This window comes from Triturus cristatus, chromosome 1_1, assembly GCF_964204655.1.
Source record: "Triturus cristatus chromosome 1_1, aTriCri1.1, whole genome shotgun sequence".
Classification (NCBI taxonomy): domain Eukaryota; kingdom Metazoa; phylum Chordata; class Amphibia; order Caudata; family Salamandridae; genus Triturus; species Triturus cristatus.
The window spans coordinates 38,512,635-38,528,313 of record NC_140579.1 but is presented as its reverse complement, the minus strand read 5'-3'; the positions used below and the strand labels follow the sequence as shown (position 1 = coordinate 38,528,313).

Below are 15,679 nucleotides of genomic sequence, written 5' to 3'. Positions count from 1 at the left end.
TGTGAAAGTATGAGGTCACAGCCCGCACGACACCCAAGGACAGCCCTACAGACAGAATAACCTGCATGAATTGGGAGTGTTTTCAGCTGGACTACTGAACCTACTGGTATATGCCGGTCATGGAAGATGCCCAAATGGAGCAAACAGGCCGTGATTCGTAGCAGGGCACACGGCTGAGCGCAATCAAGGAATTTAGCGACATAGGAAGGTCTTCCAGTAGGTCTTACCCGGCTCGTAGAAGTCGTACAGGGTGGCAGAGGCAGGTTGTAATGACCCAACCTTGACAGTCTGGGTGGCTCTAAAGCTGATGTGATCTTTTTCAGCTGGAACCTGGAGAGAGAAAGTGTTATAATACTAAGCATTAGGGTTCTAACCTCATGAAGGTAACAGCTCACAAACCTCCCCCAGAAGATGGCCAGGTCAGCAGCCTTCAGAACTACATTTGTTGTGCCGCTGATGACAGCAATAATGACTGAGCAGCAGCATGTGCACCGCCTTTAGATGGAGTGGCCAGAAACGCGCTTAGATAGGCCATTGAGAATGGCATACCAGCAGCATGGAGAAGTACATCCATACATACCACTCATGATGGGTTATCCAGCAGCATGGAGAAGTACATTTATACATGCCACTCATGATGGGTTGACCAGCAGGATGGAGAAGTACATCTATACATGCCACTCATGATGGGTTGACCAGCAGCATGGAGAAGTACATTTATACATGCCACTCATGATGGGTTATCCAGCAGCATGGAGAAGTACATCTATACATGCCACTCATGATGGGTTGACCAGCAGCATGGAGAAGTACATCCATACATGCCACTCATGATGGGTTGACCAGCAGCATGGAGAAGTACATCCATACATGCCACTCATGATGGGTTGTCCAGCAGCATGGAGAAGTACATTTGCGGCTGAGTGGCAAGATGGCGGCTGAGTAGAGGCTGTCAGTGTGTCTCTCCCCCTCCTCCCGGACAGCCCTACAGCTTGAACGGACTCAATAAGCCCGGAATACCCGGAATACCCGCCAGCCCGGCCGGGATGATCGGGGTGGACACTACCAACTGGAAACTGAGTGGTCAGGGGTCCTCAATGCGGGAGAAACCGGAGCAGCCCAGGAGCGCCGGAGCAGCCCAGCAGCCCAGCAGCCCAGCCCTAGTCTAGCCCAGCCCAGGAGCATCGGACGTCGGACTGGTGAGCGTGCCGGGTGTACACCGATCATAGACAGTAAGAGACAATAAAAGGACGAAGGAAAAGGTTAACAAGAGCGAATGAGAGCTAATGTGAGCATTAAGATCGTACCGCGTTAAAGATGCTCGTTAAAGACGCCAATTGATGAAAGGACTAGGGAACTATCTGTCGACTTGCCCAAAGTAAGCAGAGTAGAGTAAAGGTAAAAGAGGCTAAAAACGAGCTGGGCAACATAACAACTAGCAGACCTGGTTTTAGACTGTCCAGCACGTCCGCCCGCCGTTGGGTATGCTGGGTATACTGCATGCGTTGATGCTAGAGGAACAGTCTATACAACCCTCGCAGATAGCAAACCCCCTGTGTTAGACCTGTCAGCCCTTTGGGTGGTCCCTCCTCATCATTATTTATTTTGTCCCACTTTTGCCTCAAACCCTGTTTGAATTTTTCCTTTTTGGGAACCACCAGACTTTTTCGTGTTGCTGCAGATTCAGGGAGCCATTTTAGCTACCCCTGAAACTTCTGTCTGAGGGCCTGGAGCACAAAATGGTGGCCACCTGTGACATCACCAGCATCCACTGGAACCTACCAGCACCTTCCAGAACATTCCAGAACCCTGTGACAGTTGGAGGCGGTTTAGAATGTTGGGAAGTTAAGACAGAGAGTTGGCAGTTGGCACCTGACTGGTGAAGAGTGAGCAGCAGAAACCTGAAGGAGGAAGGAGTGAAGCAGCAGGGGTGGAAACTTGTGCCTGGAGTGGGGTCCATAAACCCACCCTTGATACTAGTCCCTACTGACTGAGCCCAGCCTAGAGCCCTGTGTGGGAAGAAGCAAGAAAAACCATCCTAAGGACCTGGACAGCAGGAACAGGCCTTAGAAACAGAGAACAGCAAGATCCTGACCTGGAAACTGGTTTCCCTGGAGTCCGACGTCGAGTAGCCTGAGACCTGGAGCCCGAGGTGGAGAAGCGGCGCCGACTGGAAAGCGGACGCCGTACCCGGAGCCGCCAGAGGTCGAGAGAGGGCGCCGTCAGAGGTCGTGAGGAGTACCAGAGGTCGAGGAGGAAGTCACCCGAGGTCGAGTGAGCGGCGTCATCGGAGGAGTGAAGTCCGCCCTCCGGAGTCGTCGGAGACCGAGGTGAAGTGTACCGGAGGTCGGGAGTGAGGATCGCACTCCGGAGTCGCCGGAACCTGAGAGAATCGTGCCGGAGGTCGGGAGTGGAGGTCGCACTCCGGAGTCGCCGGAAACCTAAGGAGAGGAGCACCGGAGGTCAGGAGTGAGGATCGCACTCCGGAGCCGCCGGAAGTCGACATCGAGTCAAGGCCGGCCGACGTCATCGAAGTTGAGGTCGCCATCGGACCGGAGCCGCCCGAAGTCGACATCGAGTAAAGACTGCCCGACGCCATCGAATCGGAGGTCGAGATCGAGCCGAGGCCGCCGACATCGAACCGGAGCCGCCTACCGGCGTCGTCAAGAACTGACATTGTGCCGAGGCCGCCGACATCGAACCGGAACCGCCTCACGGCGTCGACACGACTCCAGCGGCGTCGGAGCATCAGAAAAAGGGCAGTAAGTGGAGTAGAGGGCGCCTAAGGCCCTGTGGAGACCTGAGAGACTGCTCTAAGGGGCTAGGGAGGTGCTGGAACCAACCTGACTGTGCCAGGGGTGAGCTGGGACTAATCTAGAGAGGTTGTGTGAAGGGAGAGAGCCAGGTCTCTGGTATTCCCCCCTTGATCTACCTCAGTTTAGGCCTCAGCCTTGTCCAAGCCAGGCAGTAGACACCCTCAAGCCTTCCACATCCCCACAAGCTGTGCCTGGGCCAAATCAGCCCTTAGGAATTCAAAAGTGATCTGATTCTATGAGTGTCACTGTCAGCTTTTAAGTATTTATTAGGGGCACTGTATTTATTGTATTTAACCTATTTATTGCTTCACTGTATTTATTGGTCCACAGTATTTATTGATGCACAATATTTATTGGTTTACAGTATTTATTGCCTCAGAATATTTAATTGCCTGTATGTATTGCACTTATATTTATGCCTTCATTATTTATGATCACCCCTATTTATTGAATCATTAAGCCAGTATTTATTTGACCTGCACTATCTAAAAAGTTTGTATATTGTGATTGTTATTTATTCATCCAATCAGCAACTAAGAGAAAAAGAAGATAAAGAAAGATATTTTCATAATTTTTACGGTGTAGAGTCGTTTTTGGAACGGATGCACGCATGGTTATTGTATGGGTATAACGTATGCTTAGCACGGTGCCTGTTTCCTGACCACTCGAGCCAAGCTACCACAGTGTGTCCGGAAGAACACCACCACCCTTCCAGTGTGGGAGTGTGTATTTCCAACATAATTGGTGTTCAGTGGTGGGATAGAGCTGTGCCTACGTATACTCAACAATAACTGTGGGTAGTCCATAGGCCTACACCGGGAGTTTTCTCAAAGCGGCCTTCCTAATTGTGGGTTTTTGTTTTTTCCAAATTTACTCTGGTGGTGGGAGGAGGTATTATATAAGGTACCCCCCTGCATAGTTACTGCACAAAACCTGTCCTCTAACCTGAGTGGGCGAGATGGAGTTTGTACTAGAAAATCTAGAAACGTACACTGTGGCCCAACTCAGGGAGTTTTGCCAGCGGGAGGGGGTGTACTGTCCCCCAGGAGCAAAGAAGGGTGCACTCCAAACCAGCTTAAGGGCTTGGGGGGAGGCACGACGGGAAAGCAAGGCTGAGGAGGAAGACAGGGATGGAGAGCCTGACACCGAGGGGGCTGAGATGTACCAACCTGAGGTGGGGAACCTGTCAGCGGGGCCCAGGACACTTTCCAGGAAGGGCAGCAGTGCCTCTAGCGGTGGCTTGTCTGAAGTGGAGTTAACAGACCGGAGGGAGAAAAGGCAGCTCACATGGGACTTAGCAAGGCTGGAAAAAGAGAAGGAGGAACAGAGGATGGCTCATGAGATAAGGCTGAAAGAAATAGATCTTCAGATCCTGAGAATCGGGGCACACCCTGTACCTAACGGTGGCAGCAAAGACCAAGAACGAGAGTACACCAGGGAACCCAAACCCTACCTGCCAAAGGACATAGTAGCTAGCTATGGGGTGGGTGATGATATCGCCAAGTGGCTAGCGGCCTATGAGGTCTCGTTGAGGGCCCATGGGGTTCCAGAGAAGTACTGGGGAGGGGGATTGTACAAGTACATGCCTCCAGCTGGTAGGGATGCTTTATTGGCCCTCGAAGAGGATGAGCAGACCCACTACCCCACCATGAAACTGGCGCTCATAAGGAAGTTTGGACTAACACCCGAAAAGTACAGACAGAAGTTCAGGGGTAGTCACAAACTGGGCACACAGAATTGGGTGGACTTCCTGGACTATGCAAAGAAGGCACTGGAGGGTTGGATTCAGGGCAGTGAAGTGAGGAACTACGAGGGGTTGTTTGACCTAGTACTGAAGGAACACCTGCTCGAGAAATGTTTCCCTGAACTGCGGCAACACCTGGTGGATAGCAAGCTGACCAGTCCCCGGAAGCTTGCTGAGGAGGCGGACATTTGGGCTAGTACCCGGGTGTCCACAAGGGGGACTGGAGGGGATACTCAAAAGGCCGGACAGGGCGCCCCCCAGAAGAAAGAGGTAGGGGAAAAGAAAAAGGAGTTCTCCAAAGGCCCCCAAAATAACTTCCAAGGAAAGGGAACAGGATTCACCCCTAGGGCTAACCCACCCAGAAACCCTAATCCTGGCCAGAGTCAGCAGCCAAGGGTTGTCCATTGCTACGAGTGCGGTGGCGTTGGACACTATAAAGGAGATCCGAAGTGCCTGAAACGACCACCCCCTCCCATTGGAGGAAAGACCCCCGGAGTAGCTAGTGTAGTGCTCGGGGAGGAGATGCCCTTAACTAAGGGAAGGGAGTGGGCGGGTGTCACTTTAGTGTCCCTGGGAGAACGGGAGATGGTTCCTAAGATCCAGGTGCCCGCAAATACTGTCAAGTATGGGCAGTGGGTCACCATCAACGGCCAAAGAGGGGAGGCTCTGAGAGACACAGGAGCCAGTATGACTATGGTGCGTAGCCAACTGGTGTCTCCAGAGCAGGTAATTCCCGATGTACTCCACCCAGCCGCGATGGCTGACGGCAGAACAGGCCACTATCCAGTGGCCGAGGTTCCCTTTGAATGGGAGGGGGTTGCAGGTTCACTTCGAGTTGCCGTAAGCCCTGCCGTGCCAGTTGATTGTCTGCTGGGGAATGACATGGAGCACAACGCTTGGAAGGAGGTGGAATACCGGACTCACACCGAGATGCTGGGTACACCTGATTGGGCCTGTGTTAGCACAAGGTCCGCGACTACCCGAAGAGGGAGTTCATTTCGGCTGGAGCCTGGAACAAAGGCCCAGCCAGCTGCCAGTCAAGGGAAGAACCGAGGACAGGAGGAGCCTGCCTCGGCGTCCCCACCCCGTAGGACGGATAGGCCACCGGAGGTGGTGGACCAGGAGTCTGCGGTGGGGGACGTTACCAACCTGGAGGACCTACCCATCCCGGCCGAGTGGCACGTGGAGGGAGGCCCGTCCAGGGAGGAATTCTGCCAGGGCCAGAGGGAGTGCCCTACCCTTGAGGGGCTGAGGCGACAGGCCGAAGCCCAGGCAGCAGGGAACGTTGAAGGGAACTACAGTGTTTACTGGGAGGATGGCCTCCTCTACAGTGAACCCAAGGCACCCCTACACGGATCGTCACGAGCCTTGGTAGTCCCTCAACGTTATCGAGCCTTCCTTCTGGAGTTGGCTCACAAGATACCATTGGCAGGACACCTGGGGCAAGACAAGACCTTCGCCCGTCTTGTCCCACACTTTTATTGGCCTCAAATGAAAGTGTCGTCCGATACCTACTGCCGGACATGTGTGTCTTGCCAAGCCAGTGGGAAAACAGGGGTGAAGCTGAAAGCTCCCCTGGAACCACTTCCTGTCGTTAGCACCCCCTTTGAAAGGGTGGGCATCGACATTGTGGGTCCGTTAGATCCACCGACTACAGCTGGTCACAGGTTTATCCTGGTTCTGGTGGATCATGCCACACGGTACCCAGAGGCAATACCTCTGAGGACCATAACAGCACCTGTTGTGGCTAGGGCCCTGATGGGAATCTTTACCCGAGTGGGTTTTCCCAAGGAAGTTGTGTCCGACAGGGGGACCAACTTCATGTCAGCGTACATGCGGGCAATGTGGAAGGAGTGTGGAGTGACATACCGGTTCACCACTCCTTACCACCCCCAGACCAATGGTCTGGTGGAGAGGTTTAACAAAACCTTGAAGGGCATGATCAGAAGTCTGCCTGAAAGCCTGCGGAGGAAATGGGACGTCCTCCTACCCTGTTTACTTTTTTCCTACAGGGAAGTGTTACAGAAGGGAGTGGGCTTCAGCCCCTTCGAGCTTCTGTATGGGCACCCTGTACGTGGACCTCTCAACCTGGTGAGAGACGGATGGGAAAGAACTCCCCGAAAGCTTCCCCAGGTTGTGGTGAGCTACATGCTGGCCTTCCGGAGCCAAATGGCTAAGTTGTGGAAGCAAGCTTCTGACAACTTGGAAGCCAGCCAAGCAGTGATGAAGGCGTGGTATGACCACAATGCTCACCCGGTGGAGTTGGAGCCTGGCCAGAAGGTGTGGGTGATCGAACCGGGAGAGCTTAGTGCCCTCCAGGATCGCTGGTCAGGACCCTTTGAGGTGTTGGAGAAGAAGGGTAAGGCTACCTACTTGGTGGACCTGAAGACCCCTCGTCAGCCCCTGCGGGTGCTGCATGCCAACCGCCTCAAACCCCACCACGAGAGGCCCAAAGTCATCTTGATGATGGTGACTGACGGAGGAGAGGACGTGGAAAGCGAGCCTCTCCCTGATCTGTTTGCGTCTCAAGAGAAGGATGGGTCGGTGGAGGGAGTGATTCTCTCCCCATCTCTAACTCCTGAACAGCGGGAGGACTGTCGCCAGGTCCTGGGGCAGTACTCTTCGTTGTTCTCCCTTGTCCCGGGTAGGACTCACCTGTGCGTCCATGACGTGGACACAGGAGACAGCCCACCTGTGAAGTCCAAGATCTACCGGATGTCAGACAAGGTGAAGGCCAGCATTCACAGTGAAGTCACTAAGATGCTGGAGCTAGGAGTGATCGAACCTTCTAGCAGCCCCTGGTCCAGTCCGGTGGTGTTAGTACCAAAAGCTGCACCACCGGGTGCCCAACCAGAACTGAGGTTCTGTGTGGACTACCGGGGACTGAATTCAGTGACCAAAACTGATGCTCATCCGATCCCTAGGGCGGATGAATTGATTGACCGGCTGGGAGCTGCCCAATATCTAAGTACCTTTGACCTTACTTCTGGGTACTGGCAGATCTCTTTGACTGATGGAGCAAGTGAAAGGTCAGCCTTCTCCACGCCCAATGGCCACTACCAGTTCTGTGTGATGCCCTTTGGGCTCAAGAACGCACCTGCCACGTTTCAGCGCCTGGTAAACCAGATCCTCACCGGAATGGAGAGTTTCTCTGCTGCTTATCTGGATGACATAGCCGTCTTCAGTAACAGCTGGGAGGATCACTTGCGTCACCTGCAAGCTGTTCTCCAGGCCCTGAGACAAGCTGGATTGACGATCAAGGCCAGCAAGTGCCAGATCGGGCAGGGGTCGGTAGTGTACCTTGGACACTTGGTGGGTAGGGGAGCGGTGCAACCCCTCCAGGCGAAGATCGAGGCCATCATGGCCTGGGAACCCCCCAAGACACAGACTGAGGTCCGAGCATTTTTGGGCCTCACGGGATATTACCGCCGCTTCGTGAAGGGGTACGGTACCATCGTAGCCCCCCTCACGGAGCTCACGTCCAAGAAACAACCTCGACGGGTAGTCTGGACGGAGGCTTGTCAGCAAGCCTTTGAGAGATTGAAGAAAGCCATGTGCGAGGCCCCGGTCTTAAGGGCCCCAGACTTTTCCAAGGAGTTCATTGTCCAGACAGATGCATCAGAACATGGCATTGGGGCAGTGTTATCGCAACTCAACGAAGAGGGTCTGGATCAACCCGTGGTCTTCCTATCCCGGAGACTACTTCCCAGGGAACAGAAGTGGAGTGCAATAGAGCGTGAAGCCTTTGCAGTGGTATGGGCTCTGAAGAAGTTGCGGCCATACCTGTTTGGCTCGCACTTCGTAGTTCAGACCGACCACAGACCCCTTCGTTGGCTGATGCAAATGAAGGGGGAGAATCCCAAGTTGTTGAGGTGGTCTATTTCCCTACAGGGAATGGACTTTCAGGTGGAACATCGGCCTGGAGTGGACCACGCCAATGCAGACGGTCTCTCAAGGTACTTCCGCCTTAGTGATGAGAACTCCCAAGGGGTTGGGTAGCTCTCCCCACTTTCAGCTGGGGGGGACGCGTGTTAGACCTGTCAGCCCTTTGGGTGGTCCCTCCTCATCATTATTTATTTTGTCCCACTTTTGCCTCAAACCCTGTTTGAATTTTTCCTTTTTGGGAACCACCAGACTTTTTCGTGTTGCTGCAGATTCAGGGAGCCATTTTAGCTACCCCTGAAACTTCTGTCTGAGGGCCTGGAGCACAAAATGGTGGCCACCTGTGACATCACCAGCATCCACTGGAACCTACCAGCACCTTCCAGAACATTCCAGAACCCTGTGACAGTTGGAGGCGGTTTAGAATGTTGGGAAGTTAAGACAGAGAGTTGGCAGTTGGAGCTGGCAGTTGGCACCTGACTGGTGAAGAGTGAGCAGCAGAAACCTGAAGGAGGAAGGAGTGAAGCAGCAGGGGTGGAAACTTGTGCCTGGAGTGGGGTCCATAAACCCACCCTTGATACTAGTCCCTACTGACTGAGCCCAGCCTAGAGCCCTGTGTGGGAAGAAGCAAGAAAAACCATCCTAAGGACCTGGACAGCAGGAACAGGCCTTAGAAACAGAGAACAGCAAGATCCTGACCTGGAAACTGGTTTCCCTGGAGTCCGACGTCGAGTAGCCTGAGACCTGGAGCCCGAGGTGGAGAAGCGGCGCCGACTGGAAAGCGGACGTCGTACCCGGAGCCGCCAGAGGTCGAGAGAGGGCGCCGTCAGAGGTCGTGAGGAGTACCAGAGGTCGAGGAGGAAGTCACCCGAGGTCGAGTGAGCGGCGTCATCGGAGGAGTGAAGTCCGCCCTCCGGAGTCGTCGGAGACCGAGGTGAAGTGTACCGGAGGTCGGGAGTGAGGATCGCACTCCGGAGTCGCCAGAACCTGAGAGAATCGTGCCGGAGGTCGGGAGTGGAGGTCGCACTCCGGAGTCGCCGGAAACCTAAGGAGAGGAGCACCGGAGGTCGGGAGTGAGGATCGCACTCCGGAGCCGCCGGAAGTCGACATCGAGTCAAGGCCGGCCGACGTCATCGAAGTTGAGGTCGCCATCGGACCGGAGCCGCCCGAAGTCGACATCGAGTAAAGACTGCCCGACGCCATCGAATCGGAGGTCGAGATCGAGCCGAGGCCGCCGACATCGAACCGGAGCCGCCTACCGGCGTCGTCAAGAACTGACATTGTGCCGAGGCCGCCGACATCGAACCGGAACCGCCTCACGGCGTCGACACGACTCCAGCGGCGTCGGAGCATCAGAAAAAGGGCAGTAAGTGGAGTAGAGGGCGCCTAAGGCCCTGTGGAGACCTGAGAGACTGCTCTAAGGGGCTAGGGAGGTGCTGGAACCAACCTGACTGTGCCAGGGGTGAGCTGGGACTAATATAGAGAGGTTGTGTGGAGGGAGAGAGCCAGGTCTCTGGTATTCCCCCCTTGATCTACCTCAGTTTAGGCCTCAGCCTTGTCCAAGCCAGGGAGTAGACACCCTCAAGCCTTCCACATCCCCACAAGCTGTGCCTGGGCCAAATCAGCCCTTAGGAATTCAAAAGTGATCTGATTCTATGAGTGTCACTGTCAGCTTTTAAGTATTTATTAGGGGCACTGTATTTATTGTATTTAACCTATTTATTGCTTCACTGTATTTATTGGTCCACAGTATTTATTGATGCACAATATTTATTGGTTTACAGTATTTATTGCCTCAGAATATTTAATTGCCTGTATGTATTGCACTTATATTTATGCCTTCATTATTTATGATCACCCCTATTTATTGAATCATTAAGCCAGTATTTATTTGACCTGCACTATCTAAAAAGTTTGTATATTGTGATTGTTATTTATTCATCCAATCAGCAACTAAGAGAAAAAGAAGATAAAGAAAGATATTTTCATAATTTTTACGGTGTAGAGTCGTTTTTGGAACGGATGCACGCATGGTTATTGTATGGGTATAACGTATGCTTAGCACGGTGCCTGTTTCCTGACCACTCGAGCCAAGCTACCACAGTGTGTCCGGAAGAACACCACCACCCTTCCAGTGTGGGAGTGTGTATTTCCAACACCCTGCATACTCTCTGGGTCCTGGCAAAATCCCAGTCTTCCTCCAGCAACCGGGAGAAGCGATTTCTGTACACTCACCGGACGCAGAGACAGAAGCAGTGCCTACGTGCTCATTCACTCGATCTGCAAAACGGCTTGACAGTCACCATAGCAACCGGCGGAAAAGGCGGAAAAAAAAGGAAAGAGAAAAAAAACGGCAGAGAATATAACCGCGTCTTCAGATACAAACGGGGGTATGAAGTGGCAAGATTAGCTGGACTGTGCTCCACAGGGGTAATCAGAGTCTGGTTACTCTGTTACAGGGGTGTGACACAGAGAGAGCGACGACTGGACATGACGGGAAGAGATCCAGGAAAGGCAGGCAAGTTCAAACCACAAGTGGGGGTCAGCCAATATTTACAGGGAGAGCTAACAACACGCCTTGAACCTGAAACACAGCCACAACAGCCACGGCCACAACAGCAGCCACAGCCACAGCCACAGCCACAGCCCGAGCCAGAGCCAGAGCCAGAATCGAGACGACCTGAGACACGTGCCTTAAAGAGCAGAAGGGAAAATGATGGTCAGGACAGGAGGAAAGCAGACGGCAAAGAAGATCTAACGATCAAAAGAGCGAGGAGAGTGGAGATTATAAAAAACATGAAAAGTGCAACCCCCCGATCTACTACCGAACAGGGGAAGGACAGGCAAACCCTGATAACTAACATGTTTACACCAGTACACGGGAGGGAATCAGTGGCCCCTGAAGCTGGATCTGAAACTAGCAATAAGATAGCGGCTCATGAGAGAGGTACTGGTGAGGATCAATCGGTCATGGTCATGGGAAGCGGCATAGATACCTCAAAGGGGGCAGACAAGGTTGTATCAGTAAATCCTCTGACCCACAAGTACAGAACCGCGCCTGCCACATCAAAGACATCAAAGACATCAAAGACAACATCTATACCACCTATACTACCAGAGGAGCTACAAGCAATAAGCCAATCACATGGAGAGGAATCCGTTATTATCGCTCCCAAGATACATGAGAGTTGTACTGGGATAAGAAAAGACACATCTATCAAGGTTGGAGAGGCCAGGGAGGCCATCAGCAGGATACCATCCAACTTAGAGATGAAGAGAAAAGATGAGGATGACAATGAGGATGACAATGAAGATGAGGATGAGGATGAGGATGGCACGGACCTCTCTGTTGGTCCATCAGCTGATCCCCTAGCCCTTGATTTTGCCACAGCAATCTCCACATCAACCGATGACTCTGAGAGATACGAGACAGGGATCTCCACGTCAAGCAATGGCCTCAATTGCCGCCATAACAGCACGGACATAATTGCTAAAAATGATGGTTTAAGGCAGGAACTAAAACCTGAGGAGAGAGGCAGAAAGCTGAAGAAAAAGAGCAAACGGAAGAAACAGAAAAAAAACAAGCAATGTCGGACAGAAGGGCCCATTGGCAAAGAAAGCGAGAGTGAGAGCGATAGTAACAGAGATCATAGCCCCATATGGAATTACTCATCATCATCACAAATTATCACTACCACTCCCTCAGACCGGACCTTGTGCTCACAAAATAACTCAACCATAGAGAGACATCTAAGAGAAGAGAAAGAAGATCACACCAAGAAAAATGAGCCTTCTATGACAGATATCTTGAACTCTATAATCTTCATGGAGATATCAAAGCTGATAGCAGGAAAAACCAGGAAGCAATTCGTAAAGTACAGGCTGAATTAAAGAAAGTGGGCAGTACTTGCACTGAAATATCGGATCGCATGCCCTTGGTGGAAGCACGCACTGAGTCCATAGAAAAAGATGTTTCATCCCTTCAATCACAAAGTCAAGAACACAATAGCATTATTAAGGACATTATTAAGGACATCATGCTCAAAGTGGAAGATCAGGAAAACAGGGCACGGCGGAACAATCTACGCTTGCTGGGAATCCCTGAAGGAGTAGAAGGGAACGACCCACGGACATATATTGTGACACTTCTTAAAGCAACGTTCCCAGAGCTGCAAACATGGGAATGGGATCGGGAGATCCAACGGGCACATCGTTTCCCTCTAAACCTTCCAAAACGCCAACAAACACCAGAACAATATCCGCGAGCCATGCTAATCTACTTTGGCAACTTTTTATTACGCCAATCAGTTTTTGATCTTGCAAGACCAAATAAAAAGAGGGAATACAATGGTTACTCCTTCTTTAGTCGACCTGACTTTGCCCACGCAACAGTGGAACGAAGGTGGCGGATGCGTCAGCTTTTTTCACCATTTCAACAAATAGGTGCGACGGTGTACCTACAAAACCCAGCACGACTAAAGATTATTATCAATGGCACCACACGGACATTTATCTCGGAAATCCAGGCTCAAACATATTTAAACGAACTAAAAGATATCCACAAGGGTATCTATAAAAGTCCAACCAAAAATTGAAAAGTACAGAACTATAATTAACAATCTTAGAATGGACCTTGTAGACTGTATATAGCGACATTCTATTAACACGCAAATTGATATATGTAAAACTGTCACCTAAACTGGAAGATATAGCTCAAAAGAATTAGAGGACTGAGAAAACGTTCTATAATATGTATATTTGTACAGATCTAATTGGGTGGAATGGGAGTGAGGGGGGGAACGGGACGCGGGCACGCGTCTGCACAGACGTCATCACACTGGTTCCTTCTGAACCAGATTGCCACCTTGGGTGGTGGGGGAGATATGGGTGGGGGGGGGCTATGGGTGGAGGAGAGCAATCTCAGACAAAAATGGGAAGTTAACTCTAAAAAGGGATGTAATACAAAGGTCTAAAGAGGAACTATACATTCCTAAACATTTGCATCAGAATACACAACTGAATACTGCACCAGACAAAATTACTAAAAAGGGAAAAGAGAAAACCATGTATATATGGCTAGGCTAAAGATTCTTTCTATGAATATATGCGGTCTTAATGACCAAAATAAAAGACAGAGGGTGGTGATAGGACTACAAGCAACCGGGGCCAATATTATTTGTCTTCAAGAGACACATATCGAAGGCTCGCAACAGCACCTCCTAAATACACTGGGATATAAATTAATCACAGCCTCAATGCAAGGATCAAAAACACGAGGAGTGGCAATCCTATATAAAGGGGGTGAGATACAGTTTTCCAAATCGATAGCTGATAATCAAGGATGCTGGGCAATTACAGAATGTACACAGGGGAATGGTAATAAAATAACTCTATGTACTATTTATGGTAATACTAGTGACGATCCAAGTGTTTTGGAAACCGTCTCTAACGAATTGGTACAATGGCCACTGCCAATAATCATTTGTGGGGATTTTAACTTGAACCTTCCATGCAACTGGTCAACGGACCCCAGATATACCTATAAGGGTAGGAAACCAAAAGTATATAAGGCCTTTAAAGAGATGTGTCAAACACATGGCTTAATAGACTGTTGGCAAATTAAACATCCAGATGACCCTGGCTGCACTTTTTTTTCTAATCCCCATCTAAAACACTCTAGATTAGATTATATGCTGATGTCTGGTTCTTTGATAGAAAATTGCTTAATAGACAAATTACCAAGAGTCCTGTCAGACCATAACCCCCTAATTCTTAATTTAGAGAAAGGAGAAATGGGTAGGGAGATGCAAAAATGGACATTCGAAAGAGCACTGCTGCTGAATAAAGAGTTTTGTCAGCATATGAATAGATGGATACCCGAATTTTTGGAGGACAACCTTGGTAGCACCACGATTGAAGTAGTGTGGGATGCCCTGAAGGCTGGAATCAGGGGGGAAACCATTCGGTTTTCACTTAATAACAATAGGAGGGCAAAAGAACATATGGAGACTCTCCATAATATTCTAGTAAATGCCGAGGAACACCTAGCAATGGCAGTACAAATAGGAGAAGATATTGAAGATCAAATAAGACAGGTGGCAATAGCCAAAAATGCTATCATAGATATCTATACCGAGAAAGCAATAATTAAAGCAACATTAAATAGGGAATCAGTATATGAATTAAGTGAGCAAGTAGGGCACCAACTGGCGGTACAAGTCAGACAAAAAAACTCTGCCAATATAATAAAAGAAATAAACGATCCAAGAGAGGGACTCACAACGAATATAAATAAGATAAAAAATGCATTTCAAATATACTATCAAGAGTTATATAAGGAAGAGGGTAAACAACAAGATAAGATCGATGAATATTTAGATCAACTCTCCATTACTAAGATAGAACAAGAGGATTTAGATAGTCTTAGTTACCTACCATTTTGGGATGAAATACTACTATCTATGAACAACTTGACAAATGGAAAGGCAGCTGGAACTGATGGAATCCCTACAGAATTCTACGTCACCTTTAGTGCACCCCTAAAGAGAATTTTAACTGATCTATTTATCCATGTCTTTCAAGGTGAACGGCCCCCTGAGTCATGGTCTAACGCAAAAATGTTTGTCTTTTTGAAAAAAAATAAGGAGGCCCAAGAACTCGGATTTTATCGCCCTATCACCTTGATTAATGGCGACTCCAAAATATACTCAAAGCTACTAGCTAGTCGCTTAGCTCCGATCATCAATAAGATTGTGTCCCTCCAACAGCATGGGTTTATACCCGGAAGATCCACTGTGGATCACATACAAAGAGTAATTTCCTTGTTTGACATGACCTAGGTATCAGGAGACCCTATGGCGCTTATACTGCTAGACGCTGAGAAGGCGTTTGATAGGGTCTCCTGGACCTATCTCTGGTCAGTCATGTCAAGAGCCGGACTCGGGGCAACCTTTATCAAGGCAATCCAAATGATGTATATCAAACCTCAGGGGGTAGTCATGGTAAATGGATCCGCCTCTGAAAAATTTAATATAACTAGAGGGACAAGACAGGGGTGCCCATGCTCTCCTTTACTATTCGCACTATTCATTGATCCGTTTATCAACAGACTCGAAAATAATATTATAATCAACCCAATCAAGATAAGAGATATAGAAACTAAAACACTTGTCTTTGCAGATGCCATAGCGGTGGTAACGACAAACCCTACAGCCTCTATTCAGGCCATAGAAAGGGA

At 50.0% G+C, this 15,679-nt stretch overlaps 1 protein-coding gene across 1 annotated transcript in view; it reads right to left on the bottom strand.

Annotated features, from left to right (window-relative positions):
- The window catches only part of LOC146869286 (complement C4-like), a 252,295-nt gene that overhangs the window by 130,946 nt on the left and 105,670 nt on the right, over nt 1-15,679 (bottom strand). Inside the window, exon 8 of the mRNA XM_085647007.1 lies at nt 228-330. Within this exon, the coding sequence (XP_085503133.1) occupies nt 228-330 (103 nt within the window). The remainder of the gene's footprint in view (nt 1-227; nt 331-15,679) is intronic.